The sequence below is a fragment of the Pelmatolapia mariae genome, linkage group LG1, assembly GCF_036321145.2.
Source record: "Pelmatolapia mariae isolate MD_Pm_ZW linkage group LG1, Pm_UMD_F_2, whole genome shotgun sequence".
Taxonomy (NCBI): domain Eukaryota; kingdom Metazoa; phylum Chordata; class Actinopteri; order Cichliformes; family Cichlidae; genus Pelmatolapia; species Pelmatolapia mariae.
Genome location: NC_086227.1, coordinates 33,998,250 through 34,023,464, shown reverse-complemented (window position 1 = coordinate 34,023,464; position 25,215 = coordinate 33,998,250). Strand labels below are relative to the sequence as shown.

The following is a 25,215-nucleotide window of genomic DNA, read 5'->3' as shown; positions in this document are numbered from 1 at the left end:
GGTGAGGATGACAGAGGAAAAAGGATATCACAAGATTTAACATCATAAGCAGGACACGAGTAAGCCAAGCTGTGAAAAAGGACACACATAAGGAAATTATTCAGGACAGAAAGAAGACCAGGAGTGGGCGGACCAAAGTCCAAAAAGCAAATGACAAAACCTCTTCACAACCCACCTGTCCTCACAGTTTTCTCTGAGTCAGCTTCAGTGGGTACCAGAACTTTAGGAGAGGCATAAGTGTTTCAAGTAAGTTCTGATTTTTTATTGCAATGTCTTTATATAATACCATATGCTTCTGGGACTAGTGCCTGTGCACTTCTCATTCTCTGATCATCTCGAGTAGCATTCTTTAAACAAGTTGCATAAAAATCTAAACTCCTTCAAAAACAAACAACAAAAGAGATTTTTTTTTATTTTTGTTGTTGAAGTTTCAATGCAGAATGTATGAAAGGAAAGTGAGGCATGTACCTCAAGGTAATCCCATTTCTTTGAGTACAGCTCAATAAACCTCCATGTTGTTTAGGGCGAGCAGGTGTCCGGGTTCAGGTGGGACTGCACAGTATTTGTCTTCCCATAACACAAACTGAGATAATATCCTACATTTTAATTAGCTCTAGTTTGCAAGCATTAACAGATAAATCTCACGATAAACATGTAGCTAATCTTTAGAAGTTTTAGAAGAATTTAAATAAACTGGAGGTGGGAGTTAGGCTTTTGGATCAGACCAAAGTAGCAAGAATTATTAGAGTCCAAAGTTGATGAGATGAAAGCATGGGTGGCTTTTTTTAAGGTCAAATAAAAAAAAAAGATCTTTTGAAACATGTCTTAACTAAAGAAAGGATGAGAATGTGGTAATTTGTAAGTAAAAAACAAAGCTCAGTTAAAGATTACACGCAGGTGTTGAGTTTGAGTAGTAAAATGAGGAAAATATCACACATTGTGCAAGACAATGTCCCCACCTCTACAGTATACAGTGAAAAGTAGTTTCTGCCTTCCTGTTTTAAAATTAGACAAAGATGACTCAAGTAAATACAAAGTGCTGTTTTAAAATAACTGTTTCAATAATTTAGGGGGGGAAAGCAATCCATACCTTCCTGGCCCTGTGTAAAAAAGTCACTGCCTCCTAAACCCAATCACTGGTTGTGCCACCCTGGGAAGCAAGAACTGCAGTCAGCATTTACGATAACTGACAATCAGTCTTTCACATCGCCGTGGAGGACTTCTGTCCCACTCTTCTTTGCAGAATTGTTTTAATTCAGCCATATTGGAGAGTTTTCCGGATCATGTGCTCATATGAAAGCCTCTCAACTCCAGACTTTTACTGGGCCACTCCAAAACCTTCATTTTGGGTTTTTTTGAAAGCCTTCAGAGGTGGACTTGCTGGTGTCTTTCTGATCATTATCCTGCTTCTTAACCCAACTGCGCTTGAGCTTCAGGGCATGAACTGATGGCCGGACATTCTCATTTAGGATTTTCTGGCAGAGAGCAGAATTCCTGATTCCATCAATTATGGTAAGTCATCCAGGTCATGAAACAGCAAAGCAACCCCAGACCATCACACTACCACTTATGACATCCTGTGTTAGTTTAGCCAGATATAATAGATCTTGTCAGTCGGAATATTTTCCTAAAAGTCTTGGGGATCATCAAGATGTTTTTGTCCAGTGTGAGACGAATCTTTGTGTTGTTTTGGTCAGTTGTGGGGTTTGCCTTGGACCTTTTTTATGGAAGCCATGTTTTTCAGCCTCTTTCTTACTGCAAAATCATGAACACTGACCTAAAGAACGAAAGAAAGAAATCAGCAATGGGGCAAATATTTTTTCACAGAACTTTCTTCTTGATTCTTACTGTCCATCCTTTTGGGGCTATATGACGTACAGTATGCTGGCGCTGTGGTTCCCAGAGAGTGTGTGGGTGTTTGCCTGTGAGGGTTTACGATATCTACCCACAATAAAAATGCACTGGCTCATTAGTGTATTCCATTGTGCATACAAGTATATAATTCTGCACAGTATATTACAACTTATTTGTCACACACACAGTCAAAGGTGCCTGACCTGCAGCTACTACTTTCACATGGGGCCAGACGCCATTCTGTACCTCAGGCCCAGACTCATCAAAATGTCACACCACATTTCCTGTTCTGATTTCATTTCCATTAATTCTCTGTTGTACGTTTTTCATCATTAGTGCTGCAAAGCCACCCAGGCTGTTGTCTGCATATCATCTATTATTTCCCCCCTAAATTCCCTTCCTCCTGCATGAGCACAGTGGAAAACAAACAGACGCTCATTAGCATGTGTGACCCGTTGGTGGTAAACAGGCTTATTTCCACATGAGTGAAGTGCGAGAATGGATTCCACCGGGACAGTCGAGGTAGGTGGGCCCGCCGGCTGCCTTCATGGGGACTTTAATAGGGACTTAACAAATGCAAGTGGACAGGCACAACATTCTCTGGCACAGGGGGTCATGTTGGTACAGTGAGCACTTGTTAGAGGGTGACTCACTGTATTTGGACTCTTGGGTGGCCACTGATATTCACTTCATTTTTAATGTGAATTTTTTTTTTCTCCTCAGTGCTAATTGTTGGATTGTGACGGATGCTGAGTGCTGTCTGCCAGAGCTGAGGTAATGCGTGGCTTTCAAATAATGCTTCTGTGCTCTGCTCTTGAAGTGATGAAAGCGGCCTGTAATTATAGGGATAATCAAAACTGTCAGGGGCTCTTCTATGGATGGTTTTGTTTACTGTCTGCTTCTCTCACAGCGTCACAAGCTGCTGGCCCTCCACTTCCTCCGGTTGGGCCTCAGACCTCAAAAGATCACAGCAGTTGTACCTGTCTGAGAATCAAATGTAAGTAAAAGTCAGTTTCATTAATGGGTTGTTTTAGAAACCTGTTCGGCTTTCCTGTACTCGGCTCATAGGGCTACAGTATAACAAAGATGCAGAACAAATCAGGTGGCTCTTTTATCATTTGTCCCTCACAGGGATTAATCTGTTCATATCAGTACAAAGTCCTGATGGGAGTGGTCGTTTTCAGGGTGCCAATGCCCCCATGCAGAGGACACCGGAGGTCCCTAAACTATATGAAATTGATCTGAAAAACAATTATATGCTACTTTACTAATACACTGTTTGCTAGTTTTTCTTCTACTTGTCACCTGTCTACATTTTTCCTCTTAGTTATGCTGCTTTTTCAAATACAGATCAATATGTTGTCCAAGGAAAGGATTATAAGGATCACAAGGTTCTACATACACTCCAGCTTCCATGTGGCATGTAAAAAAGGCACATGTTACCTATAAATTTAAGAGGAATATGTCGGGTTCTTTTTGTTTTTTTTAAAACAGCGGTATAAAATTTTCCATTCAGTCTTTTTTTGGCCCACACTCAGTTACGTCTGTTCCCCTCAAGGTGGCAGCATTTCAGTATCTTTTCATTCCTTTGTTGTTGCAGGAGATGCTACAACAGTCTCCACAAGCCATGACAGCATGATACCTTTTAGGCACACACATTAGGCATTTAAGTGAAAGTACAGATAAGTATCTGTACTATTAAAAAAAACTACATTAAATATAATTGTGTTAAAAAAAATACTCTGATAAAAGCTGAAATACTGATTCTTTATTCAAGTAAGCGTGATAAAGCACAGGTCTGAAATTTGTTTTCGTTTTTTTCCTCAAGCCAAGTCATATTAATATCATAATAAAACAATAGTAATATAAGAGAAACTTCAACTTTAATTCAAATTTTAATGAATTTACCAAGCTTGAACATCTGTTATGGAGAACATAGAACATAGAATGAAATTGATTATAATCAGTACACACCTAGTATAGCGCTAGTATAAACCACAAGTGAATCTGATCAGCATCATCAGCTTGAATTTGTGTGCTACCCTTGATGTGATATCACACTGACTTTGAACAACACAACTGCCCTGCACAAACTTCATTGTGGTTTTGTAAACCAACCAGTGAAGCCTGCACTAAACTGGCCAGCATTTTCATGCAACCTCTGAATAATAACATTAGTACACTTCAGTTTGTTTAGCAGGGTGTTTCACAATATGAAAAAAAAGAAAACATAACTTGAGATATAAAGTTGTATTTTAAACAAACCCTCAAATTAACAAGAACATCACATGATATAACCTTTAAATTTCCAGTTCATCAAATGTCACTGAGCAGTCCTTAAATTTTTAAAATAACCTCTCTTCTTCCTCTCTTGTCTTTCATACATCTTTCTCTACCTCTGAGTGATGTTACCTCTCATTCTTTTCTCTCCCTGGGAAATGTGGCAGTTGTAGCACTAGCTAGCAGACAAATTTTGTGACAAACTGCACAGAAACAGCTATGTGAATGCCGATATTTGTTGAGCTGGTAGAAATGTTGCATTTTAAATTACCTACCACTTAAAAAAACATGTCACTGCCTTTATGCTCAGTCCTTTTCTGGTGTGCTATTTTGTTTGGTTGTTTTTTTCTTTCACCTATCTCTTTGCACATAATAAACATCAGTGATGCATACACTCGTGTTCCCTCTATTTAGGTTTAAGTGAATTTGGTATTTCAAGGTGTGAGGTGAGAGGAAATAATGATTCCCCTGAAATGTCATAAGTCTAAAGTAATAAGCCAGTTTGGAAAATATAAGAAGTAGAGAGTCTGGATATTTGTGTTAAAATGTGTTGAGTAAGAATAAAAAAAACTGTCAGAAAAATAGATATCTGAAATTCTATTTATATACAGTAACAAAGTACTTTGCTATTTATCACTATTGGTTTTAGAGGTTAATTTTCCACAAATTTCAACTTTTTCCATCTGTTGTTTTTATTGAATAATTGGTATTAGGTATGCTAAGTAAGATCAAGTCAATTTAGGGATTTTAATTGTTGTAAAAACAAACAAACAAAAAAACAACCCAAAACAATATTATTATTGTATTATTATTATTGTAAAACACTAAACACTAAATACCTGAGCACCATATCGCTATCTAGTAACACCTATGTTTACATAGGTTATCATCCTATAGGAAAAGACAGATAGCATTCATAGATATGTGGAAAAATTGGTCTATACAGCTAAAGATACACAGGTGGATTTGTTTTCCCTACGGTGACCAGGTTAGTATTTTTGTTCTGTGTATTTGAACCCTTGCTTCCCCTTGTGTATTTACAAGTAACTGCTAACAGTATAACCAGTAATTAACATTTCTGAAACACGACACAACCTTTTCAGAGTAAACAGCTTGAACTCTGTGGGTTTTTTGGAACACAAATATTATTTCCTTTGGGTACCAGTGGCAGTAAGAACATGGCAGAAAAAAGCGTATGTTTTCTTCCCTTCTGATAATTTGATTCTTAATGAGGGTCAAGTGAAGACCACAGAAACAGCATGCTGTGTTCACTGTAAATGGAAATCCTCTTTAAGGTGCAAACTTATTAAAGTGGTAGATTTAGAAATCTTTTAGCAGGCTAAGCACTTTATGAGCTTATCTTTTGTTGCATCCTAGGGAACATGGGAAAACGGATGCTAAATTTATAAGCCAGGTAACAAGTATCATATTTGCAGTCCGAGTCCAGCCTCTGGTAAGATACCGTTTCTGCAAATTATTACATTTGTGTCATATTGCACTGTCTTGGTCACAAATTGTTGGCACGCCACTGTTAGATCCACTGATGCGCACCCCCTTTACAACTACACCTCTGCAATCGTGCAGACAGACACGGTCATTTTATAGGTGGCCCTCCACTGTGTTTTTTGAGCGGAAAACAATCCTGATCCTGGATTAGTATCCCTGATTTCCTTCATACCTCATCATCGTGAAAGTAGTTGCTACGGCGGTGCCCCGAGAGGTGACGAGAGGTCTCACTCTGTTTACATTTTTCCATCCGATTTTTAAATAGAAGCTCCAACGAATAATTGCATCCCCCTGTAAAGCCATTTTTCTTTAGAGACCCGCTATTCCTTATAATCCCTGCTGCCGTGTTTGATGAGAATGATAGCGTAGCGAACACGCCTTGTGTGGATATTATGCACTTAAAGTAATCCGATAGGGTGTGCAGTGTATGTAGTTTTACGCTTAATTCGACCAAAGATGCTCGAAACTGTTAAAAACTGAGGATTTCTCCCAATGAGCGCCACAGCAGTCACTATGGTAACTGCTCTCCATGGTGGCTAAGCTGCAGTAAGAGCGACGCCCTCTTTCACCGAGGCGGAGTGATTCATCACACGATGAATATACGATCTGTACGCATGGCGCCGTGTTTACGGCTAACACGGCAGACTGCAGACTGACCGAAGGAGACTGTGTGTGTGTGTGTGTACCTGTGAGTTATTCCATGTAACTGCGCGAACCGCTCACTTATCTATCGACCGAGGGCATTAGAAAACCAAAGAATTTGACCTCAACCGCAGCAAAAAGGTCAAATTTTCATTTTAGCCCGCTGGTATGAAGGTGAATTACCACAACAACGCGGTGCGTGTGTGCATGATGAGCGGCTGAGGAGGAGGAGGAGGAGTAGAAGAAGGAGGCTGCGGTCTGAAGCCAGATTTTATCCTGGATATTTCGAAACAAACGCCGTGTCGTATACTTAACGGGGCACTGTACAAGTGGAATATGGTACTGTATGCCCCAGTCCGTCTCGGTCCATCCCAATTTTAGGGGAGGTTTGACCCGTTTTCTGCCTCCTGAGGATCCTCCAGCAACAGCAGCGGGACGGTGAACGGTTTTTCCTCCAGATATGGAGTGTGAAGATGCGGATTACAGAGGAATCCCCGCCGCTAGTTTAGATACAGTGGTTTTATACTTTCCAGTGCGGCGCTATCCAAGAGAAGAATAACTATGAATACATATTTTCTGACCACGGGACTAAATCGGTGATATATATATCGCTCTCTATATGTTTTTTATTTTATTTTTTTGGAGCACGACTGGACTCCCGTTAGGAAACGTGAGAGTGCAATCCTGCTAGCCTGTTTGTAGTAGCTATTAGCTCCATTAGCCGGCTAACAGCTAAAAGGTGCTGGCTGGAGCTTAAAAGGCGTTTTGATAACTCTGACTGGGTTTTCCCCACGTTTCCTTCCCACAGCGTATTTATTTACAGGATTTAAAGTGTGATTCACTCATTCGGGGATGAGGTCTCGAAAGGAAAGGAGCCGCTTGACCTTGTTTTGGGGTCTGATGCTGGGTCTTTCGTCCTGCCTCCGGCCCGCCACCGCAGAGAGTAAGTAATGCCTCTCTACACTACTACACACACGGGCAAACTCTGTGTTTTTCCATGCTTCGTTAATGTTCAAACACGAGGAAAAGGGTCATTTTTGTTAACCCGAAAAACAGTGTTTTACTGTAAATATCGCACATGTAATACTGCACTGTGTAAGCAGAATGTTTTCTCCGCTATTTGCACATTATTTTTATGCATTTAAAGTGAAAAACAGGTGTGTTGTTACTAGAAAACGAAAAAACATATGGAATGTCACTTATGGTTTCACTATAGTTTTGCATTATTTGGGTCTAATAGATCATGATTTACTTTTCTACATTAAATTTGCGGTATTATTGCTTGATGATTTTACTGAAATCGCTGTATATATATATATTTTTTTGTTTAAGTTGTTGTATTTATTTTCATTTCAAATGGGATTTTAAGTCACTGAGAGATTTTTGGGGGCTTTCTACATATGTAGGCTAGTTTGTTATGTCGAATTTATTTTAGAGGCGATTTCCCAACTTTGGAATAACTAAACTTTATCTTGTTCTATCCGACACTTATCTTATTGCATGGAATTTGCGCTTTACACCTTGAAATATTTTTATGAGACAAAAGGAGATATAATTTTAACCCTTGGTGAAAACTTTTTTTGTTTTTGGTGTGATTATAATAGATCGTTTTAATATTTTACTTGGCTTTTCTAACTACATCACAAACATGAGTCAGCGTTACGACTATTCATTTAGTTTGTTTTTAAATACATCGCTGTGACTCATAGCATGATGAATCAGAACAAACAAAGTGGAGGTATGCCAATATAAAACCCCATCAAACAAGTGGAATTTTAGGAATTTTAAAATTTAAATTTTTGAGTATAGTTTGACCCTAAAATTGAGAAATAATATTTTCACATTCAGGTGAGAAAAACAAACAAGATCTCAGCTTTTATATATCTTATCATATATCACATTTAGAGGATAAAAAGAAGAAGCACACCCAAGCATTTATTTCGTGTAAACATATTATATTTCGTTAACGTTTCAAGTTTTCCAGGAAAACGGCGTCCACCTGAAACTGACTTGGTTAAACACGACCCTTACATTCAGTTAGGCAATGTTTTGTGTGCATGTTATTCACAATATAGGTTGTAATTTTTAGTAATGTTCCCTCAGGGCTGAGTGAAACTAATGCAGTTTGGGTTTTTTTTGTTTTTTCCCTCTTGCTGTACAGTCATTTATTCTCCTTTGTCAAACAAACCTGGGGATACCTTGACCTTGGAAATGCTTTCATGAATACCAGACACAAATCATTTGAGCGACAAGAGGCCACAGATAAGAATATTAGAATATTGTGGGGTCTTTTTTTATTATAATACATTTTTTAATGAAAAGTTGATAGCACTTTAAGGAGCGCTAATCAGACTGCATGGATTTTTCGCAATAAATAAAACTTGGTTGAGCACATAAACCTTACGATTTCTGTCAGCTTGTAAACCTTTTAATCTGATGCAGTTAAATCGTCTATAAATTTATATTCCTACATTTCTTTTTTATGTGTTGCCATCTGAAACGTTTCCATGTTTCCAGCTAAACTGTAAACTGGGCTTCCCGATTCATCCCATTCATGGTGACGTGCTGGGGAGGGCTGGGTTAGGTGGGTTTTTAACCAGGGTCTGGGTTTTAAAATAGAACAAGCCAAAGTACATTCACAAGCAACACAGACCAAGTTCTGTTGATTGGAAAGAGTGAGGAGCTTGTGAACTGTGTGTTATGGGGTTTTGGTTACAGGACAAACCTGAGAGCTGCAGAGAGGTTCTCCCATCGAAGTCCTGCATTTATTCTTACTCTGGTGTGGAGCTGTGTAAAGGTTCCTTGTGTGGCTTAACTTTGAGCCTTTTTACTGATTTACAGTATCAGATGGCACTGAAGTTCATCTGGCATGAAGGGTGTACTATGAAGCAAGTTCTGCATAGCAGGGCTTTCTTTGTGTTAGCTAGTTTGACAGAATCTAAAAACCCAGTTGGAGATAACGGGTATAACGTTTTTGGTTACCCTAAACCTCCTATTTTAAACTTCTTCACATAAAGAAGGTGCGTTCGATGCCCTGTTCAGTCATTTAAGCCAATCAGAAATTATAAGAGAAAAACGTAATAAAAAAAACTCAGCAGTGGGATATTTAAATAAATCAGAGGCAGATCCGACATTAGGAAGAGCGCAATCATAAATCTTGTGAATTCATGCATAAATATATTTATTTTTACATTCAGAGGGCTCTGGGTTCTGGATTTTAATGTCTAATGAGAAAGCACTCAAACTTTAAAATTGATCCAGTTAAATGACAGTCAGGTCTGAAGTGGATTTCAGGTTACTGCCTTTGCTTAGGTGTTTGGCTTTTGCAATATGAAGGATTTTGGATATGGTGTGCTTGCACGCAGTTGTGCATAAAACAAAAGCACACAGCCCGACGGTGATGACAGGTAAATGAGACAGGTGATGACAGATGATAGGTAGACTGCTGATCGATTGAAAAGTGGGTTTGAACAGGAAAGAGGATGAAAGCAGAGTAGAAAGAAATGCAAATAAATAACAAACAAACAAACAAACATACGAAGCACTCACAGTCTGACGATGTAACCAGAAGTTGGAACTTATGCTGTAACTTGCATCGTAACTTATGATGTAACTGGAATCTTCTGTTAACCCTACGCTGTAACCAGTCAGAGTCATTGTTGGCATTTGTCAGGTGCATGTCAGGTTACGTGGAAGTTTATGCATTGGGTCAAGAGGGGTTTCTGATTTGTCGTAAGTTATGGCATAGATTTCCCAGGCATAATTCAAGCATAATGGATACGTGGAAATCACTTTAGTTGCCAAATTATTTGTTATATCCTACAAATAGATCGATTCATTTTTTTCCCTGTGTTCTGATGGCTGCAATTCCAGTTGTGTAAAACAGACTTAAAAGCAGCAGATTAATATCACACATAACAACATTTATTTTCTGTATCATCAGCTTAGTGCATGTAAATTCCTATTACTGCTCCATTTTGCACTGCTGTACCTTTTCTGCAGTGCTTCTTTATGTGATAATAATTAGACACGGCTCAAAAGGTTGCATATAATGTATTCTTTGAATGAACAGAATAGATTGTCTGTATCACACTTAGAGCATGCTAAAGATTAAAAGTAAGGGTGAAAAGGTGGTGCTTTCAGCTGATGTTAAACCAGAACTCTGAACAAGGCTATGTGCTAGGCATTAGTTACTAACCAGGTAAAAAGAGAGCTATAAAAACTAAATAAAATAAAATACATAAAACTCTGATTTTAAGCTTGACATACCTCCGCAACACCTTAATCTTAATTGGTAGCACACCCTTCTGATTAAGTCCTGCTGCAGACGGAGCTTTCACATTAACCCAAACAAGTTTTATCTGTCACCGGTGATCTCTTTCCTAAAGCTTCCCATCACATTTCTTCTCACCTTGCCTCTCATGTGGAAAAGTATTTATGACTATGCTTGCCCCTCAGGCAGTCTGTCACTAACGGGACGGAAACGAGGAGTAAACAGACTTGCTGCAGTCTAGTGGCAGCGTTTGAAGCACCAGCTCAGAGGCCTGTATTGCTTCCTATTTCTTGTCTCATGGAGCTTCTAGTGGATTTCCTCTGATTGTCTGTGGACAGTCTGGATGCTGCAGGCGGCTCGGAAAAGGTTATCAAAAGTAAATATGTGATCTGGAAGCTCATCAGAGCTGCAGAGATAGGCTTGTGTACTCAGCTGTTTAAAATCTGTCAGTGTGGAAGGAGAGGGAGGGGGAGTTATTAAGCTGCTACACCTGCTATTGGTATTTTCACTTAGCCGATGCGCACAACATACATTTTGATCACGAGCTTTTGTTTTTCACAAGCGGGATGGGAGCAGTTCCCATGAAAGATGGCTTTGCTGGTGCTGCAGTGAGGCCACAGAGGGTGAAGTGATGAGGCCGCCTGTGGTGATGTAACGTCACCAGGCAGTGTGTCTTTTTACAGTCCTGGGTGTTGGAAGTGTATTAGCAGGTATGCGGCTCACTGAAGCCTGCTGACAAGTAGATTACAGAGAAAGACATAACGATCATGCAGCACACTTCCTGCTCTAAATCACACCAAGGGCTCTCAAGCCCTGCCTAGAGAGGTCTTAAACTCTACACACTAAGGGAAGCACAGTGTTTCCACTAAAACTGGAAGATAAAGAAAATAGTTTCTAAACTTAAAGGAAAAAGAATATCCATCAGATTGTCATAGATGGTATATGTCCGTCAAATAAGTTAACAGGGTTGGTGCCTTTACCGGTACTGTACATTGACCAGTCTTGTGTACATGTGCAGTAAACCACCACAGATTTTTCCTGCATTAAAAAGGAGGTTTTGACCTCAGCTCATCAACATTTTTTAAGTGGGGTTTAATTTACATAAGCTTTAATAAATTTGTATTCATCAAATGGCTGAAAATATGAAATGCGAACTCTTTGCCTTATATGTGGACCAATCATCATGACTGTGATAGATAAGGAGCTTAAAATAGGGATTGTAAAAATTAACATTGAAACTGATGAAAAGCTGAACTACAACTGAAACATTTTCAAACAATAAAAAGGAAGCCAGCTACTCAAACTAACTGAAACAGAACTAAAAATCAAAATTAAAGAAAAAAATCAAATTCAGTTCAGGTATTTACTTTAGTTCACAGAAACCTCCAGCTCCGTGTGTAGCTCATGGTTTGTATCCAGGAGATGTTGGTTTCACTTGTACCCTTGTATTGGCAAGTCTTTTGTAAACGTCACGTAGGATGACATTGTCACTAATATATTTTCCAACATATTTTGGAAAGCGTAATTATCCAAAGTGAAAAGTACTCTTTTTTTTTTTTTTTTTTTTTTCCATTTTCTGTCTTTTTTTTTAAGATTAGCAGGAATATTACCCTTCTTTATCAACAAGTAGTTGGTTTACAGTTGGAGGGAAGTAATGCTCTTGCTCTGGTTTTATCACTTGCCTGCAGTTTGCATTGTGATAGTGTCATACAATGATTTTTATGACCTCTGAGCATTTGTTCAGTTGAGGTATTAAAAATCCAGAAAATCCAGATTTTCTTGGATCTGGTTTCATTGCAAAGTTTTTCAATTTTGGGTGATTTCAACTTTAAATACATGTCCTCATTCAAAGGTAAATGATTAGTTATTGTCAGAGTAAAACCTGGAACACTGGGTTATTGCAGTATTGCCAATATTATATTATGCTATGCCACTAAACTGCATTGAGTGGTTTGGGAAGACATTCTGCCAGCAGAAAGGTTCATGGTGTTCTTTTCTAAATTAAACTTTGTTCCACCTCAATAGCAGCGAAGAAATACCACATATGTTTTGTAGAGTTATATATTTTGGTATCGGCGGTACTGTCTGTAACTGATCCTGTGACATTTTGCAGAGAGCCATTTGCTGGGGTTATTTATTCAGTATCACTTTGTAGCGCACCGTCTGTCTACTCTTTATGATAATCATACATAAAACATGATTTGTTAGAAAACTGAAGGGATGTTTAAAGTGAAACAATGCATTTGTTATAGCTATACCTTTGCTTTTATGGTAGATTAAAAAAAACAGAACAACACAAAACTCTCCTTTCTAGTCTTAAGTAGCACCAGACCTAATGTTTAACCACAAAATGTATTAACTCAGAAAACAATAGTTCTTTTTCTGGGAATGTACGATCTCCCCCTCTCGGTGTTGCTTTCGTACAGTAAAACTTTATAGACCAGCAGTAAAGTAAGTAGCAGTGTGACAACCTGTTAGCTGGTTGGTGTGAGTTTTCCATGACTCAGTGCCCTCCAGCTTTTTGAAGTCTAAATCCTCCTCACAGTGATGTGTGATAATGGCCTCCGCGTTTCTGTGGGTGCTGCGGGGCTTGAGGCTAAGTATTGTGCACACCTAAAGTGAGAGGAAAAGTTGGAAAGGCAAAATCAGTCTACCGATCATCACCTGTTTTGCCAAACTATGCCTCATGCTGGTTCGGTTTTATTCCACATAGATTCCAGCATAAATCCTTCACTTTGTAGTTTGTTTGGTTTAGAGGTTGTCTTTGTCTAAAAAGAATCAGCCCACTGACTGCCTCAGTAAATAAAATACTTCTCAAGAGGTTAAAAAGAAAACAAATGTGAACAAATCTATTTTTACACTGAACATAAAAGTACATAAATGCATGTTTTTGCAATTTGTTCTCATCAGAGGGGCTGGCAGCTGTCCTTTGTTGTCTGTGCTTTGATCAAAAGCCCTAACATTTCTCTTCTGCCCTTGGTAAATACTTGTAATAGTTATAATACTTATAATGTAGTTCACTACATCTTGGTGTATGTAGTGAATACTAAAGGGCGAGACATGGATCACGGCTTTTAGGGGGTTAGAGGCATTAGGGGTCCATCTTTGTTTTAGAGCTAAATGACACTTGTTGGGAAACTTTTGTCACAGGCTAACAAGCTAAGGGGAACTTGCACTATTCTCTTATGCACTACAGCTCTGTGTGCTCTACTTTATCCCTCTCCCCTCTCACATACACAAGGTGAAACTACTTGAGAAACTGGTAAGGACATATATGAGTCCAAAATGCCTTAAATGCTGTGACACCGCACTGAAATTAAACAAGGACACACAAATTAGGTAAAAAATGGGGTGACCCAGAAGACAGTGGTGAAGGAAACTGATCACTGGATTGCCATTATTGTCAGTGTGCCCTCAGAGGATATAACCTGTTACTCTTATCCCCTAACTTTTTCCTACAAGTTCCATGCTCACTCCCCGTTTTGTTCAGATGACTAGGGATAGGTGTCGTTTAGGTTTTATCCGATACCAGTACCAAACCGGTACTTTTGAAACGGTGCCGGTGCTTAAACAGTGCTTGAACCGGTGCTTAAAGAATGGAGAACACACACTTTGTCCAAAAACCTCTTATGTTTAACTGTTATTTTGTAAAAAGATAACAATGTTAGCCTTTTCTGCAGCTATAGGGCATATATGGTATCACTCTTGGCTGGAAGCAGTGCTTCAACAATGGAAAAAAACACAAACTTTGTCCAAAAACCTCTCATGTTTAGCTGTTTCCCTCTTTTTCTTTGGTCATTTTAGCCTTTTTGGCCAGGGTGAAGGGAGTACCTGCCATCAAACAAGAAGACAGCCGCATGTAACTACGATGGTGTTTGCTAGTTCACCTTACATGCTTTCATTTAATAACGTGGTTAGCCTACTCAACGTAAATTACACACGAACGACATTAAGCTACTCACGCAGAGAAGAACGGCTGCTGCTGCCATCATCAATTGCATCATTTCTGCTACACTGGCAGGGCTAGGGGCCAGGACTCTCCTCTTCGGGTTCTTGGGGGATGTTGCTAACTACATTTTTAATCTGTAGCTCTGCTCTAAAAGAACGTACGTACCTGGGCCCGCCTACTACGCTTGCAAAGGTAAAATGATTGGCTACAATCCAAAGTGTATGACATCTCAGGGAAAAAAAAGCACCGAAATGTGCGCTGCTTTTCGGTCTGGTTACTACCGTTTATGTCAGAACCGGTGCCATAATGGCACCGGATACCGGTACCCATCCCTACAGATGACAGAAGGTTTCTATAGGTGCACCTGAGGAAGGGTAATTAGCAGTTGCCTAAGGTCGTTGCTTTCAGCTGCTCTTGAATGAGTTGTTGGTTAGTTGTCATCTTCAGCTTGTGTGGAAAATGTGCACGTCTCACAGGGAGTTTGAGAGAGACAGTTGTACATCCCACTGACATCAATTAGTCCTTCTTCTATTGCCTTCACATAAAATATAAAAATATCTAGATAAATAAACCTTATATGGAAAGATACCAATACATTTAAATAAAAAAAGACTGTGTGACTTATGTGTGCATAGTGGGAAAGGGGCATTGTATACCCAGATAATTGCCAAGAAAAAGAACAGAACAGAAGTACAAAGGATGCCCAGTTTGTCATTAGTCACACTAACTTCACCACCTTGGCTCACCTACTTCTAGCGCCCTACTTCACGTACTCATGGGTAGGACCACATCATCCTTGAACTCAATCTTCAAGTTTCTAGATGTACCTTGCACAACATACTCAACACACACATGTTGACCAAAGGTTTCCACAGACTGTCACATCTCATCTCAGGAAGCATCAAAAGTGGCAATAAATGCCTATAAAAGTATTCAAAACTGCCTTTTTGTAGTAATTTCTTGCTACTTTAGGTTTTATTTTATTTCATTTCACTTTTATTAAACAAGGAATTCTCTTGAGATTAAAATCTGTTGGTCAAGGTACAGCTGGCCAAGAAGGAACACCATTACAAAATTATGGATTATAAAATCCGTACACCTTGAATGCACATTCACAGACAAGGTAAAGTCATAATACAAAATACAAAGTCCACCTTATGAATAGAAATTAAACTCTTTAGTTACAGAAGACTTTACAAGAGCACTGAACTCTCCCAGGAAGACAACAGCATTCAGCTTTAGTGTGCTCTAAAGGGTATTCCACAACCAATGTGCAAAATAAGAGGATGATGTGCAAATCATAGCAGTTGTTTGAATTTGTTAGGAGTTTACACAAATAAGAAGGGAGTGTGACTTTAAATATAAAAAATATACCAGTGCTGTTGTCTATTTAGGCTTAATTAAGACCAAGAAACCAAATTATAAAGTACCCAGTGATCTGGACTATGATGGCATGTTTTTGCAGCTGATTAAAAAATCTTGAAAGTCATAAACATTATAACTGCTAAATACAGGTTTTTGGCATTGTCATCATGATTCTGTTGGTCTGGAGCACAGCTTCACCTCACGTAATTCCAGACTCTTGTTTTATGAAGAGTTATGTTACTACAGTACTTGTAAAACCTTGTCATCATTAATTATGTCCTTTGTTTGACAAGTTATTTTATCGCATAATGTATTTGATCAACTGACACGGTGTACATGTTTTATGTACGATGTCTTTGATAGTCGAATAGTTTCTAACCCTTTGATGTTGATGTGTTACGAAGGGTTGATAAAAACATACAGCGAAACTAAATACTGTGGTTGTAATAAATGGCTGCAAGTGTAACAACAATCTCAAAGCAGAGCAATCAAAACTTTATTGCACTGTTAACCTAAGCTCGGATCGAACGTGACTCAAGTGTTTACTTTGTCACACCATGTTAAGTTGCCATTGAAATGAGAGCTGCAAGGCAAACACGTTCTGTCAGCAACAGCACGGCTCAAATGTACTGTCAATATTTAAAAAATGTACTGGATAAACCTTTAGGTATCGCTATTGCAGAGCTGGAAACCACTGATATTCTTAACAGCTATTTATTGCTAAGGGTGGGTCAATGAGTTATGAATTCTCCATCATTTTTAAACGAGGTTTTGTTGTCTAGCTTCTAAAGATCAGGCAGGACCGTTTTGATTTAGCCGAGAATGCAGTTGTAAAGACGAAATTGTTCTGGTTCCTGACCAGAACTTTAAATTAAAGGACACAATACAGCTTTAGTTGCAGTTGTGGCTTCTTCTAAATATTCTTAAAAAAAAGAAGCTGGGATAAAAGTTGCTTTTTTTTGCATTAATTCTGACACAAACCTCATTTTCTATCTTGTTATAATCAGATGGACCTCTTTGCTTCTCTCTGCAGTGCCTTTTTGTCCTTGAAAGCCCATAGTCACTCCCAGTTTAGTTTTGACCTGGTCAACTATATCTATTTGAAGATGTAAAACTCGCAATGTTTCTGTAGGTTAAGTTATGGAAAGACTTAAAGGTTGTTGAAGTTCCGTTTTTCTCTAGATGGCTCAGCTGCTCTGATTACTAAGAGATGTTTTCATGGTTGAAAATTTTCTTCAGACTGGGACAACTACTTCACTCATGTTTTTCATTTGATTTATATTTAACATTCAAGGAAATTCCCTGCAATAAGATTCATATTTTTCACAATTTTGTTATTGGCAAAATGGTAAAATAATAAATAATGAAAAATACTGGGATCATGCCTTTTGCTGCAGTTGAGCAGCTGTATTACATAGCAGTGAAATACCTGAGGTGTTACATGTAACTGATACTGACCTATGTTTATTTTTTTGTTTTTTGTTTTTTTTGTTTTTGTTTTTTCTCCTCCCCTGCAGTCTGTGGACCCAACATTGATATTGGCAATGACATCACTGAATTCAGGCGTCTGGAGAACTGCACAGTGGTGGAGGGCTACTTGCAGATCCTCCTCATTGGTGACAAAAACAACAACATCAACAACCAGGAAGTCTTCCGCTCCCTCAGCTTCCCCAAGCTGACCATGATCACAGACTACCTGCTGCTATTCCGGGTATCCGGCCTGGACAGTCTGAGCACGCTCTTTCCCAACCTCACTGTCATTCATGGTCGTAACCTCTTCTACAACTACGCCCTGGTGATTTTCGAGATGACCAGCCTGAAGGACATCGGCCTGTACAACCTGAGGAACATCACCCGTGGAGCCATCCGTATTGAGAAAAACCCTGAGCTCTGTTACCTGGACTCCATTGACTGGTCCCTCATCATGGATGCAGAATTCAACAATTACATTGCTGGGAACAAGCAGTCGAAGGAGTGCAGTGATGTTTGCCCAGGTATCATGGAGAACAACCCCCAGTGCAGCAAGACCATGTTCAACAACAATTATAACTACCGTTGCTGGAACTCCAATCATTGCCAAAAAGGTAAGGAAAGTGTTACAGAGAAAAGCTTATCAGGGATTTAAAATGTAAATATCATCCAGGCAGCCTTTGGTCTGATTTGTGTAGATTTGAATTTACCTACCTGTCTGTTTAACTGCTTTATTGTATTTTGACGCAAGGAAGGAGGAAAGCTGGGAGGATGTTTTTATGCAAGATTAACTTGTCTGCAGATCTTTGCATTACAATTTCCCAGATGTTTATCTGCAGAGCTCAACAGTGGCATCATTTCAGACTGCACTTTTGGCTCAGCCCATGGTTTTGTTGTGTAAGGTTTAGGAACTACTAGTCTGTCTAATGCTAACATATACTTACTTGTTTACAAAAATATATTTAAAAATGTTTCCAAAAAGAAACAGTAGCTCACATATCGCAGTCAGGTGTTTTGTCTAGTCCAGTAGTTCTCACCTGCCTTAAAAAAATGAAAACACTAGATGAAGGAGTAAAGGTTACAGAGCTTAATTAAACTGCTCTGGTTACGATGAGTGCGAAGGCGGCCTTTAATTTTGTGTTTACGACTGCAGCGTTTTAGATGACTTGTTTTGCTGGTGCTTTTCAGACGATGTGTTTTGGCTGACTGTGTGCGTGTGTGTCTGTCTGAATTGTTTCCCTGGTGACTGGCGCCTTGCTGCAGACTCAGCATGTTGATGTTTTCTGCCTTGTGACATAGAACTGTCACTGGGCTCGCTTGGACTGTAAGCATGTCGGTATACATGCGCGCACACACGGTAATGATCATCAAACACATTCACAGCACATACAGAGATATAGACACATAAACAGGTAAATTACATATGCAGATATCTCTGACAAGCACATCTACGCATGGCCTGCTTCGTGAGTTGTTGGATTGACAGCGTGTGGGCATGATGGGAAAGAAATCAGAAGGTGAACTGAGCTGGAGGAGGATGTGTCGGATGGATGAATGGATGGATGTGGATGGAGGAGGTGTTAGGTGGATGAGAATAATGCTTACTGTTTGTCATTCCTCTTGAGAAATGGACAGTCTTTGTCTAGAGACTTTTCCTCTGCTTGCATTAGACACAAGGAGAAAGTACAAGATAATTTTATCATTCAGTACTTTATGAATGATGACCTAGAAAATTTACCACAAGCAATCTGTCTAAAGTTGTGTCTTGCAGGAAGGCCACGTGCTGCCCACCTGCTGCTTCATGAAGTCAGCAACTTTTTTGTCTTAGTATACGAGTTGCACAGTCAGCGAGGAGATCAAGTGTCGTGCTGTACAGAAACAATAAGGTTTCTTCCGATAAAAGGCCATCTTTCTGTCTTCACTCGGAGATAGTAATATTGTTTTTCAAGGGGCAGAGGAAGATGAAGGACAGTAGATTAGGTTCACTGATGAACATCGGCACTGGGTAATATTTTATACATCAAGTCCGCTTACATTCAACAATGCCATGTTTGTTTTATTGGATCAGTGTATTAGTAAATGTACTAGGAATCCAGTTTCCTAAACTTGAATGTTTTGAATTTGTGCTTATTCAGAGATGTTGTGATTAAGGGCTTGAATCCTTATTTTAAAGATTAAGTTAAAATTTTGTCTTTGTCTTCTTGGCTTAAAAGCCAGAATATATGTCACAATGACTGCACAAATTACATTGTATTTGTGGAGACAGTAGGAAAACTGATAATAACAATTTATAGTAATGCAGTAATCAGCTGTCTCTCAACTAAGTCCAGTGCTTTAAACTGCAGCGGTAGTCTTTGTTCTGGTCAGGCACATGAACCAGTTCTCCAACCTCTCTAGTTGAAGGAGCTATCGTCACCAGCTGCAGTGCACATTTCTCCAGCCACTAAAGGAGGGACACTCTGGAGCTGCCTACACATAATGCTCACTGTCGCTGCCCAACGGCACATGCCTAAAGTGACATTTCAACTGCTGGCAGGCACTTTGTGGTCTCTTCAGCTTGTCTTACACCACTTAAGTTTTGTAACCTGGTACATGTGGTGTCTTTAGGTGATATATCATTGGAGGACAAAGAGATTGACAGATAACTAAGAGGGAGACCCTGCAGGAGCTGGAAAAGATCAGACAAATAATAATAACAACAATAATAATAATAATAGTAATAATTCTTTATTTAAAAGGGACAGTGCAGTTTAACATAGTCCAAGTATAAAACATGAAACTGATGTACTGCACAAAAGTTTATAGCTATTGCTAATTTCCAACCATTGTCCCTTGTTGGGCTGCCTTTATGGAAAATGCTGATTGTCCAAATTTAAATCTGCGATATGATATTTTGCAATTATATTATATAGTATAGGGCTGTGCGATATGACCAAAATCTCATATCCCGATATAAGACATCTATCGTCCTGATAACGATATAAATCACAAAAATTTAACATTTTCTGTAAATTCTGTGAATCTCGGGCAGCTCGACTTGCGTGAAGTGTTTCCAGCTGGACGTCGTGTACCTGGAGTCGAGTTTTTTAACGATGTATGAAACTATACATTTTTAGACATAAGTTTTAACGGCCGCCGTTTTCTTTGTAAGTATTTATTACACAGCGTGCTGCGGGGAAAAGCCTGTTCTAACGTTTGAGTCTAAGGTTTATTTTTTAGCACCTGACGGCTTTTTTGCTTCTCATCCGTAAATACTCTGCACACTCTTTCACGTGATTCAGTTTATTTTGAAAAGTCTCAACAGGATCTTGAGCTTTATTGTGAAAGGTTTATGTGGAAAATAAACAAGCGGACACGCGATGGTTTTACCGTCGTTGTTGCTAACGACAACGCATAAAAACAGGCGCTTGTCTGTCCGTAGTGTGGTTATATTAAATATAAGAGAAAGAGAGGACTTTAAGAAATTAATATAGCCACTACAGTGACCATCAAAACGATGAAAAAATATTGCCGTAAACAGTTTATTTTGCGACACCATGAAACAAACGATAGCGTAAAATGAAACGATAGATGTTTTTATATCATCATCCGATATATATCGTTATATCGAACAGCCCTATTATAGTAATGCGATTACTATCTTGTCTTTGGATGTATCTATTAAGACACTCTGGGACCAGCCTATTTATACACTTGAAGACTAATTTAACAAAACACAAATGATTGAAACTCTTAAAACTAAGGAAATTATATTTCATTAAAAGTTGTGATACATAAAGTAATTAAAGTAGGGGTGGGTATCATCACTGATTTTTAGAATCAATTTGATTCTGATTCAAAAGGTCCTGATTCGATTCGATTAGATTCAATTTTGACTCAGACAGTCAGAAATATTATAATTCTGATCATTTATCAGTACTGACACTTGTGAGACTTCATCAGAGGTGTAAGCATCATAGCAGATGCCTTTGTGCCAAAGTAACTGAGGATAAAACACAGAAAAACATGAAGGAGATTTTCCTGGCCTGGCTTTTTATAGTAGATAACCTTAAAATATTCTGCAGTAGAACAAAAACAGAAGAAAACAAAGAATCAACACATGAACATTACCTGATGGTGCTGAAGTGAAGCAGAGCAAAGTTAAAGTGGTTTTATTAGAGACGCAGCTAAGCATTTTGCAATTTGGCATAATTTTAAAAAAGTTTAAATTTCTTTGGTATTGAACAGCAGAAATTAGGCTTTCTTGTTGGAAGTCATTTTTTAAAAAAAAGAAAAGAAAAGAAAACAGCGGCCGACAGTGCTGTGAACAACGGTACACTGGTGGTTAATAAGCAAGCAAATAATACAGAAAACAGAGATTTGAGATGGGAAACTGTTCTTGAAGTACACTGAGAGAAAAAGAGAGAGAGAGCTGTGCAGGAATTGTGATTTTATCGCGGTGGAAGCAAAGCAGCAAAAGTAAGAGGGAATTCATGACGATGTTTATGTGAAGCGTAGTTTTGATCTTCTTTTGCTGCTGGTTCAGTCAGTTTTGGTTGGAGAGTGACAAAACCTGCAGCTTCAGAATCTGTGAGCTGTTGGCTTTCAGCACCGACAGCGTGCCTGTGTACGTGCTGTCGGGTGAAAAAGCTGACAGCTCACAGATTCTGATGCGTCGGGTCCGCGCTTTGTGTTTACGTCTTTTTGCGGAATCTGTCTGGGATTCAGGTCTGGGGAACGGATGGGCCAGTCCATAGCATCAATGCCTTCGTCTTGCAGGAACTGCTGACACACTCCAGCCACATGAGGTATAGCATTGTCTTGCATTAGGAGGAACCCAGGGCCAACTGCACCAGCATAAGGGGTCTGAGGATCTCATCTCGGTACCTAATGGCAGTCAGGCTACCTCTGGCGAGCACATGGAGGGCTGTGCAACCCCTCAAAGGAATGCCACCCAACACCATTACGGACCCACTGCCAAACCGGTTATGCTGGAGGTTGTTGCAGGCAGCAGAACATTCTCCACGGTGTCTCCAGACTCTGTCACGTCTGTCATATGTGCTCAGTTTGAACCTGCTTTCATCTGTGAAGAGCACAGGGTGCCAGTGGTGAAGTTGCCAATCTTGGTGTTCTCTGGCAAATGCCAAACGTCCTGCACAGTGTTGGACTGTAAGCACAACCCCCCACCTGTGGAGGTCAGGCCCTCAGGCCACTCTCATGGAGTCTGTTTCTGACCGTTTGAGCAGACACATGCACATTTGTGGCCTGTTGGTGGTCATTTGGCAGGGCTCTGGTAGTGCTCCTCCTGTTCCTCTTTGCACAGAGGTAGAGCTGGGCGATAAAATGATAACGATATGTATTGCGAAATAACTTTTTCTCGATAGAAAAATTAAACTATTGCAATAGACCTCATCTCTCTCTTGCTCTTAAAAAAAAAGAAAAGAAGAACAGCCAATCCAAATTAAGTAGCGCAGAGCTGAACCAATCACAGCCGCAGCGTCACGTCACGTGACTTGTTACGTACAGCACAAGTGCCAAGCCGCACATTATTATTATTATTGTTATTATTATTATTATTAGTAGTAGTAGTAGTATTTCGTAGTGATGTGTTGGTCGTGAACGAAATGGCTCTTAGAGCCGGATCTTTGACGTGAACGATGCGAGCCGGCTCCTTATCGCGACCCGTGGGTTTTTTTTTTTTTTTTTCCTTTCTTTCTCTCACCCTCTCTCTCGCACTTTATTTCCGCTTCACTCCGCACACGAGCCTTGCGCTGGGAAGAGGGGGGAGGGGCGGTAGTTACACTCGCAGTAGCACAGGAACAGAGCGGGAGGGAGAGAGAGAGAAAGAGAGCCAAGGACAACGACGTCACATTAGAAAGGTATAGTAATCATCCACAACTTTTTTCAGTTGCGGATGATAAATGATTCAGAAAGTTCAGAAAGCTATACAACAAGGAGAGATTGAAAATTTCCTTTTAGTTCTCAGTTTATTTGATATTGACAAAAGTTAGTCAATTTTGTCTGTTCTTCTGTAAAACAAACTAAGATTTATTTTTAGAATTAATATTTTGTTTCTAAGTGGAATTGACAATTTAGTAGTCTGTTTTGTTTGTTCTATTTTGAAACTTAAACGCTTTAGCGGCTGGCTTTTGTGTAGTTTGCAATATTTGCCTTTATTTATCTGAAAAAGTCTGATGTTCCTTAAGTACATCTACCCTGTTGAACTTATTATGGGAAATAAATAGTAAAATCAAGACAAGCTGCTGATTATTTCACATTTTACTTGTGAGCAACGGCACATTTAAATCTTACAAATATAGTTATTTGGCTTATATCGTGATATATATCGTTATCGCCTGAAATGAAAAAAACATATCGTGATTAGGGCTGGGCGATATGGCCTAAAATTCATATCGCGATATAATTTGAAGCATGTGCGATAACGATATATATCACGATATATTCTTTTCTTCTGTATAACGTATTTTCCACACTATAAGGCACACTTAAAATCCTTTAATTTTCTCAAAAATCGAGAGTGTGCCTTATGTATGAATTCTGGTTGTGCTCACTGACCTTGAACCGATTTTGGCGTGTAGAAATCTGTTAAAAAATGTTTTAGTACAACTTTGGTAAGCCTGCTGATGGACTGCTTGATGGATTGTCAGAGCATTACGGCTGCCGTAGTGAGGAGTAATCTGGGTCCAAAACTCCGTCACCTTCAGGTCCCAAAGTCAAACGAACACTGAGAGTTAAAAACAGTCTAAATTCTTTCATCTTTAATTAAATCATCAGCGTTGCTGCTTTATCGGGTGTAACAATTAAGTTTAACATCCATGCATCCATGAAAACAGAATTTATTAAATTTAACGGAGTTAGAAGTTAACAGGAAGTTAGCTCGTTAGTTTATACCTAAACATTTCATACCATGTTCTGACTGAGAGATTTTTGAAACTAATTAAAACGTACAGCTCTGCTACCACTCCCAACATAAATGAAGACAGAAAACTAAACAGCAGTGGCGTTTGCAGGGTTACCGAAGTTGGACTACCTGGTATATAATGTTGTGCTACGTGATTGCTAGCGACACAGCTATGTTAGCATAACATTAGCACAGTGAAGCTGGAGGATGAACGGCAACTTTTTTTCCACTCGATAAAAGTTAACGTGAGGGATTCTGGTGGTCAGGGACAAATGCAAATGCTGGGTTGTTGCCCTCCTACAGTCTCCTCCACGTCTCCTGATGTACTGGCCTGCCTCCTGGTAGTGCCTCCATGCTCTGGACACTACGCTGACAGACACGGCAAACCTTCTTGCCACAGCTCGCATTGATGTGCCATCCTGGATCAGCTGCACTACCTGAGCCACTTGTGTGGGTTGTAGACTCTGTCTCATGCTACCACTAGAGTGAAATCACCGCCAGCATTTAAAAGTGAACAAAACATCAGCCAGAAGGCATAGGTACTGAGAAGTGGTCTGTGGTCACCACCTGCAGAACCGCTCCTTTATTGGGGATGTCTTGCTAATTGCCTATAATTTCCACCTGTTGTCTGTTCCATTTGCACAACAGCATGTTAAATTGATTGTCAATCAGTGTTGCTTCCTAAGTGGACAGTTTGATTTCACAGAAGTGTGATTGACTTGGAGTTACATTGTGTTAAGTGTTCCCTTTATTTTTTTGAGCAGTTTGGTTTTGTGAGGTTTAACCTGAGAGTCTGGCGTCTCGATTTTATATTTAAAAATCGATTCAGGATTTTAATGAATCGATGTCACTTTATTCAAGCTAAAATCGATTTTAATCAGAAAATCGATTATCGAAACCCACCCCTAAATTAAAGCATTCAAAGTAAAATGCTGCAAGAGTGTGACGTTAACATAATAGGACTTGTAGTTTAAA

At 39.3% G+C, this 25,215-nt stretch overlaps 1 protein-coding gene across 1 annotated transcript in view; it reads left to right on the top strand.

Annotated features, from left to right (window-relative positions):
• Positions 1 to 6,261: 6,261 nt before the first annotated feature.
• igf1rb (insulin-like growth factor 1b receptor) overlaps positions 6,262 to 25,215 on the top strand; it is a 66,745-nt gene continuing 47,791 nt past the window's right edge. Inside the window, exons 1-2 of the mRNA XM_063479614.1 lie at positions 6,262 to 7,225; positions 17,387 to 17,953. Of these exons, the coding sequence (XP_063335684.1) occupies positions 7,135 to 7,225; positions 17,387 to 17,953 (658 nt within the window). The 5' untranslated portion in view covers positions 6,262 to 7,134. The remainder of the gene's footprint in view (positions 7,226 to 17,386; positions 17,954 to 25,215) is intronic.